Source organism: Sinocyclocheilus rhinocerous, unplaced genomic scaffold (genome assembly GCF_001515625.1).
Source record: "Sinocyclocheilus rhinocerous isolate Xijiao unplaced genomic scaffold, SAMN03320098_v1.1 scaffold1101, whole genome shotgun sequence".
Lineage (NCBI taxonomy): Eukaryota > Metazoa > Chordata > Actinopteri > Cypriniformes > Cyprinidae > Sinocyclocheilus > Sinocyclocheilus rhinocerous.
In genome coordinates, this window is record NW_015638359.1 from 467778 (window position 1) to 480260 (window position 12483).

At 39.5% G+C, this 12483-nt stretch overlaps 1 protein-coding gene across 1 annotated transcript; it reads left to right on the top strand.

Moving 5' to 3' along the window:
- The first annotated feature begins 6085 nt into the window (after positions 1-6085).
- Positions 6086-8228, top strand: LOC107749641 (tristetraprolin-like). Its single transcript, XM_016564799.1, has 2 exons — positions 6086-6200; positions 6338-8228. The coding sequence occupies exons 1-2, from the start codon at positions 6168-6170 to the stop codon at positions 7271-7273; spliced, it is 969 nt and encodes a 322-aa protein (XP_016420285.1). The 5' UTR covers positions 6086-6167; the 3' UTR covers positions 7274-8228.
- The last annotated feature ends 4255 nt before the right edge of the window (positions 8229-12483 follow it).

The following is a 12483-nucleotide window of genomic DNA, read 5'->3' on the forward strand; positions in this document are numbered from 1 at the left end:
TCATCCCCAACCCTGACAGAATGAACTCGCCACAATGAGGACTCAGCAGAGGAAGGGCTTGCACCATCCACCTGTCTCCCCTTTCTCCAGCCCCCTCTACGAGCGCATTCTCCACTTCAAGGACCTGAGCGCCCTCCAAAAGCGGGGGACTGACGTGAGGAAGTTTGCCCTGGAGTTCAGCGGTGCTGCAGAGGGGTTAGGGTTCAATGATGATTCAACTTTTTTAATAGTGCCCTGGATGAACCCCTCAACTGGTGGAGAATGAGGGGGCTGGATCACCTGATGTTTTAAGGGTTCGTCCACTTCCTAGCTTGTCAGGGAAATCCTCCAGGCGAAGAGGCTGCAGCGCCCCCAGAGTGGCCGGAGGCGCCACAGCATTCCCAGAGGCAGCTGACGAAGCTGCTGCACCCCCAGAGGTGGTTGACGAAGCTGCAGCACCCCCAGAGGAGGCTGGCAAAGCTGCAGCGCCCCCAGTGGAGGCCGACAATGCTGCAGTGCCCCGCTCTCAGACGAAAGAGGGGGAGGAGGAAGAATGGGTCCACCTTGCCGCTCCTAGAGGCGGCCAAATACAAGTATGCATTGCTGCAGCCTGGAGACCTCCAAGTGGGAGGGACTTACGCCACGAGCATGCGCACATCAAAACAGCATCATTTTTCTCACATTGAACAACAATTACTATTTTTGCACTATTGTAAGGGGTAGGTTTAGGGTTGGGTTAGGTGTGGATGTTAATAAAACACAAGCTGTAACTCTGTGTCATGTACAAGACATTAAATAAATCAATCAAAAGCCCCAGGAGGTTTGTACAGCCTACTTGGAGCTCAAGTCCCACCCATTTGGAGCTGGCTCCGACCTCCATTTATACCTAACTCGCCAAAGAGGCTGCAGAGCCCTCTGTGGTGGCCGAAGAGGCTGCAGTGCCACCGGAGGCTGCCGACGAAGCTGCAGCGCCACACTCTCGGAAACGGATGAGGAGGAGGAGGAGGAGGAGGAGGAAGAAGTCTTCTTCCATCCTTCAAGGCCTGGAGGACGTCCAAGAGCCTGGTGCCATCCCAGAACCGCCCAAGATTCTTGCCCTGCCGGAGCCGCCCAAGCTCCTTGCCCTGCCAGCTCCGCCCAAGCTCCTTGCTCTGCCGGTGCCACCCAAGCTCCTTGCCCTGATGCTGGCTCCGCCCTTGATGAGTGCCCTGCCGGCTCCACCCTACCTGCCTGCCAAGCTCCCAGCTCAGCCCATGGCCCCCTGTCAGGACTCCAGAAGCGCTAGAGTCTGCTTGGTCTGTCCCTCCGGCCCCGCCTTGGCTGTCTGCTGGGACTCTTGGACTGTCTGAGCCTCCCTGGCTCAGCCCTCCCGCCCCTCCCTGGACCCTTGTAAAGGCTTCCTGGTCCCTCCCTCCATCCCCCCCTCCCCTCTTTGTCTCTGTGTTTTGATTTTCCTGTCTTTTTCCTGTCTTGTGTTGTGTGTCGGTCTTGTGTTGTCATGTCATATTCCTGTCTTGTTTTTGGTGTGCCTCATTAGGGACGCCTGGTGGTGTCCCTTTGGGGAGGGTGTAGTGTCAGGGTTCTGTCACTTCGGTCTAGTTTATTCATGGTTTTGTGACGGAGCCCTGACACTCCCGTCTTGTCTTGTTTTCTTGTGAGTGCGCAGCTTCGAGTGTGCTCGAGCCGTGCACTCTCTTGTCTGCGTGCCTTGTTTCATGTTGGAGCATGGTGTTTGGATCCCGGCACTCATGTCTTGTTCAGAATTAGTTTTGGTTTGGTGTTGGGGTTCGGACACTCGCGTTTCATGTTCTGTTTTGTTGTGGGAGCGTGCAGTCTCGAGTTTGCTCGGGCCGTATGCTCTTCTGTCCTCGTGTCTTGTGCTGTGTAGCACGCAGCTTGTGTTTTTTCATTGGCTGCGTGCTTTCATGTTGTCATGTCTTGTGTGAACACGCAGCTTATGAGTATTCTCATTAGCTATGTGTCCGTGTCTTGTTTTGTTCAAGCACATGGCTTGTGATTTGTTTTGCTGGCCATGTGCTTGTGTTTTTGTTTTGTGTGAGCACATGGCTTTTGTCTTGCTTGGTTTCTTGTGCCATGTGCTCTCATGTCAATTGTCTAACCCCACCCATCTTGTTACCTGATTATTGGTTAATTTGCCCCACCTGTGCTTCCCTTATTACCCTCCTTATTTGCCCCCTATTTATTCTCCTTGTGTTTGCAGTCCTGTGCGAGTTTGTCGTCGAATGTTGTGTGTGCCTTGTGTCCTGCCCTGCCTTGTCCAGCCTTGCCAGTCGGTTTCCCCTACGGGGTAGTTTCTGTTTGTTTTATTTTGTTATTAATAAAAGTTCTAATCACTCCTGCGATTGAGCCTTCGCCTCATCCCTTCATCCTCAACTCAAGATTTTTTTTCACCATGTTTCCAAGTTCTCTACCTATGGTCCAAAAAAAATATGTAGAAAGAATGTACAAACTGAAAGCACTAAATACTTTTGTGATCTATTTCCATTTGTTATTTTCAAAAGGGAAACACTGACATGGATGTTTACAGACCAGAGGTCACTTTTTTTTTTTAATTCCAATGGGAGAGATGGACTTTTGTTTGCCTTTATTATTATTTTGTGCTGTATTATTTGGTTACTGTGTTCATTCTGTTTCAAAAGGCAGCAATAAATAACACTTTAAAATCTAAAGAGTGTTCATGTGATTTTATACATTAGTAGTGTTGTGAAATGAAATGCATGATAATTGTGAAACTGTGATTATTCTTCAGACTATAATCATACCAAAAAAAATCTATAATCGTTGCACCCTACTGTGAATGAATAGTTGAGCAATGCATTACATTTTTTTTTTGTTATAAGTTTCCACATGCATATTTTCATTAGAATGTTTAAATATATATATATATATATATATATACCAGAAAAGGAACAATCAGTCAATGGAGGGTAAAACGCTCATAAATTTGCTGAGTTGACCCAGATTTGACTAATCGCAGAACAAGAAAGTGAGGTAATTTCCCTGCAGAGGCTGTCTAAATATGATTTTGGCTCAAAGACACTGTCCTGGTCCTGCTGAGTCATAACGTGTTATTATATACAGAAAGAAAACTAAACATGCCACTGTAGAAGTGGAAGTGAATGGACAAAGGGATGAGGCAAGGACTCAATCACAGGAGAGATTAGGGCTTTTATTAATAACAAAATAAAACTACCCCGTAGGGGAAACCGACTGGCAAGGCAGGACAAGGCTGGACAAGGCAGGGGAGGACACAAGGCACACCAAACACATGACTGATATGATCACATGATTTAAACATTAGTAAAATTTCAACAACCTGGACATCAAACACACATCTTATGAATGTTATGATTTAAACATTAGTAACACTAAAACAAGCCCAGGATCTCATGTTCTAACAAGGCAGTATGTCTCTTTTGGTGCGAAGAGCCTCCCATAGCTCCTACTTCTCACATTACAAGCCAACACATGTAGCAGCATATATTAAATTAGGCCCAATTAAGTCATCACTACAAAGAACACACATTAGTTTTGAAAATAATGTGGGTTCAATTTCTAATTTAGGTGGAGTAATAAAATGCCTAATAGCTCCATTTAGGAAATCCCCTCACACTGGTAAAGGTGACAGGCTATTGCTCACTGAAAGGAAAGCTCAAACCATCTGTGCAACCGTCTATATATGTTTGTTTGAATACATGCCGTGGCGAGCATGTGATCATGAGCAAGCAAAGCAAACCACTGATGGTTGATGAGGAAGAGTTTCCGTACTTGTGGGAACGCTGCCAATGAGGAAAACAGGGAACCAAGATCCCTAAAGAAATGTGTCTGATGACACAAGCGAGAATTTCCATGTCTCATGCACCATTTTTAACATCCATGCCCAGCCAAATTGGACAAAGTCATGGAGAGAGGCAGCTATTTTTAAGTGAACATGAGATGGTGTGCCTGTTTTTAGCTGCCTTAGTCAATGCAGCAACTACTGATGAAGTTGCCCATGTAACAAAAGAATAGCAGTCAACACCTCAACTGAAGGCAAAATTTGCTCAAATTTCCAGAGGAATCAGCAATGAATGTGCACAAGTGAAGTGATTCACATTTGTGCTTCTCTGGTTGTGAAGTGTTTAGACCGCTCATACTCACACATTACACAGATGCCATTATTTTCCCAACTAACAGGGAACATTCTCAGAACTTTGGCAAATGTTCTGGCAAGGTTCTCTCAAAGTTATGAACAAATATTCCTCCTATAACCACAATAGAATGTTCATTCAAATTTATCAGAGCTTTAATTACGTTCTCAAAATGTTAGCACATAAACGTTATACACCATTTATGGAACATTGGGAGTTCTTATAACATAAATTTTACACATTACTTTCAGAATGTTCAGAGAACAATCAAAAAATGTTTTTCAGAAACGTTCCCATTTTTTGTAAAAATATAAAATAGAACTCTGTTTTTTTTTTTTTTTAAGTTCAGAGAACATTTTTATTTTTTTTTACCTACACTTAAGAACATTCTAAATATAAATTCTATTGGGGAGACTGGGGCTATTTGTCACAATGGGAAGTTGACACAATGCTTTGTCTCAGTAAAGCATGCATTTAAAGCAATAAAGCATAACAGCATAAATGTTTATCGGTTTCAAACACAGTAAAATAATAATAATAACTATAATAATAAATATAAAAATATATACTGTATATATATATATATATATATATATTATTTTATCCTCCAAACTAAAATTAGTTTCATAATATTTTTATAACTGTTTCTTAAACAAGTGAAAAACAGCATTCATTTGGATAAGATTCAGAAAATCTATGAACGTACACAAAACACTAAATTAACTCTATATCCTATTTTTTATTATAGTTCTAAAAGAAAAAAAAAAATTAGTTATAAGATGTCACATGTCTTTTATGTATATTAAATGCTATACATTTTATAATTGATTAATTGCAGAACATAATGTATTCATATATTTGTATGTTATATTTTACATTTTGCTTATGTGCTGATTAATGGTAGGTTCTCATGTGACAACTTACCTCATATACTCTAATAACATTATCTGCTATTGGGGCATGTTGTCACAAAAGTTAAATTAACTGTATATTATTTATGTATGTATGTATATATGTATTTATTTATTTATTTATTTTCCCCTATAGTGTAAAAAGTAGTCCCGGCCTCCCTTATTTAATCTAATGTGCTTTTTGCCTAGTGATTTGCCTTTTCAATACAAATAAGGTATTTTCAGTTATCATGGAGAACTGCGCAGGGGCGCAGCCTTCATACAACATGAGTCAGACTGATACCACAAAAATGAAACCAGGACCCAGCCGACTGTCATCTACACTGCTGTCATAGACACTTGTGCTATTGAATAAAAAGACCAAACCACAACAAATTACATTCATAACATCCTGAAACTATATGTAAGGACATTCAGCTGGTACTTATTACAAATCATACCCAGACAGAGTGATCTATAGAAAATGTTATTTTGTAATAATAACTCTCTGACTGTGCATTTTCCAGTTTATTATGCCAGCCAGACAGACAGACAGACAGACAGATAGACAGATAGACAGATAGATAGATAGATAGATAGTTGATTTGAGTTGAAATTATATACCTTACATGGAGAGGTCAATTTCGGCCATTATTCATAAACATTTGACCACTGAATATATATAAGGTGGTCTTAATTAATTCAACCTGTTGTGAATTTTATTTCGTCCCACAGTAATGTAGTAAGAAAATGCTGGAAGCCATAAACAGTATCGTTCTCAAAAAACGGGGTTTTGTATTGGCCATGGGAAACGTCTGTCGGGGCAGTTATCACGACAGGTTACTGTAAATTAATCACACTACTCTCTTGGTTAGCCTGTTGGTGAAACAGATTTTGTTTTGTTTTTTGTTTTTTGTTTTTTTGCCACTGGCTAAAAATACTGAAGGCGTGCTTTACAACGTCGACAATCGGTAGGAGCGGCGTACGGGAATATTATCGCCCCGCCCACTTGGGTTTTTTTCCCCCCTTTTTTTCTCTTTTCTCGTGAGCATAAAACTGCACTGGGAGCCTCATGAACACAGCATAACGCTTCAAGCGCTCGTTCGCAACTTCTTACAGCAACATTCATTCACAACAACACTTCACTATGTCCGATACTCTGGGCGAAAGTCTCATACGGGTAAGTTCAATTGAGTTTACGTGTGTTTTGTTTTTTTGTTTTGTTTTTTGTTTGTTTGTTTTTCCTTTTGGGACCGTGTTAGAATTGGCAAGTGTGTTTCATTCTCCTGATTCATATTGTTATTCTTTTTTTTCCAGAATCTCATCAACCTGGGTTTAGATGAGCCGTTTCTACAACTATCCCGCCCGTTCGCACCGAAGAGCATCAGCTCCGAGCGGCTCACCGACGACGTCTGGCCGGCGGACTCCCGGAGCGACCGAGCGCCAAGCAAAGCCCAGTTTCCCCTTAAAGTAGACCGATCCATGAGTCTGACTGACACCTTCAACAGAATGAAGCCCCACGACGTCCCACCACCGCCCGGATTTCCTCCCCTGGCACCCCTGCCTTCGAACCGGTACAAGACCGAGCTGTGCCGAAGCTTTCAAGACCACGGCAGCTGCAAATACGGTAGCAAATGTCAGTTCGCCCACGGCGAGAGCGAGCTGCGAGGTCTAAACCGCCATCCCAAATACAAAACTCAAGCCTGTCGCACTTTCTACCAGTTTGGATACTGTCCGTACGGAAGCCGCTGTCACTTCATCCACGGGGAGAAAAACTCTCTGGACGGGGACGACCAGAACCCGCGTCAGCTGCGTCAATGCGTCAGCTTCGCCGGTTTCACTCGCAGCAACTCTCCCCCGACTTTATACGAGCCCCTGGGCTTCACCCGTGCGCCTTCGGTCTCTCCACCTCCCGCTGACATCTTGTCCCCAGTCTTCAGCGACTCTCGAGACATGTTCCCCTTCAGTCGTCACAGTACCGGAGATATCTACAACAACGCGCCCTTCACGCCAGAGCCTCGGTCACGATGTGTCTGCGGACACGGAAATAACTTCCAGGGCTCCAGCAACGAGCTGTACATGAAGGAAGACCTGAGCAAAGCCAACCTGCAGCGCTTTTCCTCAGAAGACTCGCTGTCAGACCGCGAAAGTTACAGCAGCACCGGCAGCTCGAGCGGCTCTGAGTCACCCACCTTCGACGGCTCGAGCGGGAAGCGCCTCTCTGTTTTCGCTCGGATGTCTGTGTCTGACTAAGGACTTTACCGCCATTCCTTCCCAATCATTCAATCAGTCAAATATAATATGCAACGAGTCTTAATACTGTTAATTTATTATATATATATATAGTTAAAGGAGATTATTTTGATACCAAGCTGCCCTCCAAAACCTAAGCAGGCATTGTTTTTATAATGGTGTTTTAGCCTATTATTTTCTGTGATATTGTCTTCCATTTGCTTATGCTTTTCTTGCTTTTCAACGTTTTTTGGCAGTGAGCATTGCAGACAAGTGCCTTAAAATATCATAACCTATGCTAGTGGCATAAGTAGAGCTTGTGTCAAATATATATGTGCATATATTAATTATGTATGTATATATCATATATCCAGTGTGTGAATTAGGGGGTTGGCTTTTTAAAGGAATTTCTAGCCGTTTTTGGGAGAAGTCAGTTCCCCAAATAATTTGCACCCTTTGTATATCAACCAACAATGTGATAAACTTGAGAAAATGACCATACATTCACTCACAAAGAATGCACTTTACAAATCAATACCGGGTGAATGTTTCCATGTAGCATTTTAACCAAAGCATTATGATGTTAGGTACCTGTTTTGTACAAGAAAACTAAACAAACCTAAAAACAATATATTTATATTGAACAAGAGCTGTCAAGTTCATGTTTTGACAACCCTGGTTGGGTCCTTACTCAAGGAAACTTGTCTTTTATCAGGGACTGTAACAGAACAGTATTTCTGTAGAATAGTTTGCTTCATTTGCAATGTCTTTTGTTTTGTTTTTTTGTAATTGTAATTGTATAGACCTAACTAATATATTTATTGAGTATTTATTGAAGGTATAGCAATGTATTTTTTACTTATTTATCAACATGTGTCATGGCCTTTGAAAAAAATTCAAAAAGTGTTGACACAAAATAATGGAAACGATTTCATTTGACCAAAATAATGTAATAAATGCAAATTGTGGGAAAAAACAGTTGTACTGAACTTGATGTTTCCTCTGCCAAATGCACCACAAAATCACAAAAATATAAACTCATATCACCTAGAGTGTTCCTCACCCGCCTACATTTCAAAATCACTTCATCACATGCCTAAGAAAAAAAATGCTGTTTTGTAAATACTTGAAGCAGGATTAAGTTCATATGTGGCATACACAAAGATATTTCACACAACAACACTGAGATCTGACCTGAATCTCCAGATGCATATAACAAAACAAAGTCTGAAGCAACCAATAGCTGTCTGTAGAGATTCAATCTGTCCTGTGTTTCCTGTGATGTTCTCAGCTTCGAGATCTGTGAGCTGGCCAGTTTAATGGAGTGCAGTAAGATCTTATTGAGTGTTACACTGGCGCATGGCAGTGCCGTGCATTACATAAACCTTCGCATTGCCTGCTACTTACGTTGAATGTTAAAGAATTAGGAACCTGAATACATTTGAACTAAACTCGTGTTAATGAACCCCTTTATAACTCTTAATGTTTAACTGACCAGAGCCTCTCTTAACCTTTTCATAAACCAATGCAAACAAGACATCCCAATATGCAAACATATGCTTATTGTGCAACCTGATCAAATGACTTAAAAGCATTTGTATAGTGCTTTTGACAATACATACTGTTTCAAAGCTTTACAAAGAATCGCACAACACAAACCCACTAGGAGAGCAATCAACAGGCCACAGCAACAACCTGTATGACTTTTTTCTTCTGTAGAGATTTTGAAGAATGCATTTATTATTCATTTTCAGAAAAAAAAGTACAAAACCTGTTACTGGGGCAGTACCCAAATATGTACCATTAAGATGCTAATATGTACACTTGAGGTGTTATGTACTATTAGCACCTCATATTAGGTACTAATATGCACCTTTCGGGGGTAAATAAACAAAGGTGTACCTTTAAAAAAAATAATTATTATAATTATGCATGCATATATATATATATATATATATATAATTTTATTATTATAATTTATTAATCTTTTTTAATCTTTCAACTAGCCCTTTAAGATGTCATCTCAACAGTCTGTTACACATATGTCATTTGGTGACAGTTGTGAAGACAGATTTATGTTAAAAATGTAGTTTAAAAGTTCTTCTTGTTTAGGTCATAGTAAAATAAATATGTGAAGAATGAAAAAAAAAAAAGTTCTCCTCTTCTTCAAGAAAAAGCACAAGGGGCTAGTTTTGTGCATTACATAAACCTTCGCATTGCCTGCTACTTACGTTGAATGTTAAAGAATTAGGAACCTGAATACATTTGAACTAAACTCGTGTTAATGAACCCCTTTATAACTCTTAATGTTTAACTGACCAGAGCCTCTCTTAACCTTTTCATAAACCAATGCAAACAAGACATCCCAGTATGCAAACATATGCTTATTGTGCAACCTGATCAAATGACTTAAAAGCATTTGTATAGTGCTTTTGACAATACATACTGTTTCAAAGTTTTACAAAGAATCGCACCACACAAACCCACTAGGAGAGCAATCCACAGGCCACAGCAACAACCTGTATGACTTTTTTCTTCTGTAGAGATTTTGAAGAATGCATTTATTATTCATTTTCAGAAAAAAAAGTACAAAACCTGTTACTGGGGCAGTACCCAAATATGTACCATTAAGATGCTAATATGTACACTTGAGGTGTTATGTACTATTAGCACCTCATATTAGGTACTAATATGCACCTTTCGGGGGTAAATAAACAAAGGTGTACCTTTAAAAAAAATAATTATTATAATTATGCATGCATATATATATATATATATATATATAATTTTATTATTATAATTTATTAGTTTGTCTTGTATATTTTTTTCATTCGGCATGGCAGTGCCGTGCATTACATAAACCTTCGCATTGCCTGCTACTTACGTTGAATGTTAAAGAATTAGGAACCTGAATACATTTGAACTAAACTCGTGTTAATGAACCCCTTTATAACTCTTAATGTTTAACTGACCAGAGCCTCTCTTAACCTTTTCATAAACCAATGCAAACAAGACATCCCAATATGCAAACATATGCTTATTGTGCAACCTGATCAAATGACTTAAAAGCATTTGTATAGTGCTTTTGACAATACATACTGTTTCAAAGTTTTACAAAGAATCGCACCACACAAACCCACTAGGAGAGCAATCCACAGGCCACAGCAACAACCTGTATGACTTTTTTCTTCTGTAGAGATTTTGAAGAATGCATTTATTATTCATTTTCAGAAAAAAAAGTACAAAACCTGTTACTGGGGCAGTACCCAAATATGTACCATTAAGATGCTAATATGTACACTTGAGGTGTTATGTACTATTAGCACCTCATATTAGGTACTAATATGCACCTTTCGGGGGTAAATAAACAAAGGTGTACCTTTAAAAAAAATAATTATTATAATTATGCATGCATATATATATATATATATATATATAATTTTATTATTATAATTTATTAATCTTTTTTAATCTTTCAACTAGCCCTTTAAGATGTCATCTCAACAGTCTGTTACACATATGTCATTTGGTGACAGTTGTGAAGACAGATTTATGTTAAAAATGTAGTTTAAAAGTTCTTCTTGTTTAGGTCATAGTAAAATAAATATGTGAAGAATGAAAAAAAAAAAAGTTCTCCTCTTCTTCAAGAAAAAGCACAAGTGGCTAGTTTTGTTCTCTGTATTATTCATATTGTTACAAGACATATGTGATGAAATATAAAAAAGACCCCACCTCTGTGATCCACCCTAAAAGTGCTTTAGCTAAAAACATTATGTGATCTTCACACTTCACAACTTATCTACATCCTGATAAGTGAAATATATAAATAACGACTACCATAACTCAAAATAAACATAACGGTGTCATGTGTGGGAAGATGGCACTTTAAGATATCATATGTCGCAATGTGGTCCAAATGAGGAAGTGTGGGCCCTGCCAAATGCCACAGGAAAATCTGATTCAATTGACAAGAAAATTGCTCTGTCATTCCATCTGATAGAAGTCTGTAGTTCTCTGGGTAAGTTACGATATTATTAAAATTTGTGGTGTAGAAGCTGTTGTCACATTTAAGAGTTAAATTATGGACTTTATAGTCCATTTCACTGCGCTCGTCTTCTTCGCCAGAACACACACAGGATGTGTAACCATAACAACAGTGGCAGTCCAGTAAAAGCAAATAACCAGACGGACACACAAATGGCCCGTCTTCTCCCTCTCTCTTCTTTCAACGTTTCAACGTGCTTTAGGACGCTATTGGTGCGCTTCACAGAGCAAACAGTGGCAGCTGTAATACAGCACAGTAAAGCCAGACCTGAAATTGCAATAACTGTAAGTGGCTTGTGATTACCTCACTGTTTACTAATGCTCTTCTGTACTCTGACAGCTCTCCCTGGGTAGAAAAGAAGCTTATTTTATCAGCTCATACTGTACACCCTGCTAATTTTAAATGGGAGTTTCATTAAAAAGTCACATTTGTTCAACAGGTTTGCTTTGAAATCGTTTTAGTCATGTGTGACTAACTTTATAAAAGGTAAAAATGCTGATGATTCTTAAAATAATATATAGCAAACACTGCAGTCAGACACACTTGTTTTTTTTTAGCTCCTCTAGACTTGTTACAAAAAATATATGGAAACACACAGTTCTCCAAATAGAGTCAGCAGTTTCGATGAGGAAGTACATAGTTACAAAAGGCCACACATTAAATAACTTCTCAAACGGCCCTTTGTCACTAACCTCTATATTTATGGTATACTATATTTATGGTTTTATCACACTTTTATATATTTAAAATTAAACTAAAACATATCCATATCCATCCTTTTTGCCTTTTCCTTGAACAAAATATGCACTTTAAAGGGATAGTTCACCCAAAAATGAAAATTCTGTCATCATACTCACCCTCAAGTTGTTTTAAACATGCATGAGTCTTGGTAACCAAACAGCTGACGGTAGCCATTAACGTCTATGGGGGGAGAAAAATACTATGGAAGTCAATGGCTACCGCCAACTGTTTGGTTACCAACATTCTTCAAAATATATTATTTTATGTTCCATAGAAGAAGGAAACACAACACAGGGTAAGTAAACGATGATGGATTTTCATTTTTGGGTGAACTATCCCCACCACAGACATCGAGTGGCACATGTAGCCCTGAAATTCAGATTAATAGTTCATCAACATGAGTTCTCGATGGTTAATTTGTAGATTATTACATCTGAATCCCCTG

Coding starts and splice junctions, on each gene's coding strand:
- LOC107749641 (XM_016564799.1), top strand. CDS start 6,168: ATGTCCGATACTCTGGGCGAAAGTCTCATACGG. Junction 6,201..6,337: donor TGGGCGAAAGTCTCATACGG/GTAAGTTCAATT, acceptor TTTTTTTTCCAG/AATCTCATCAACCTGGGTTT.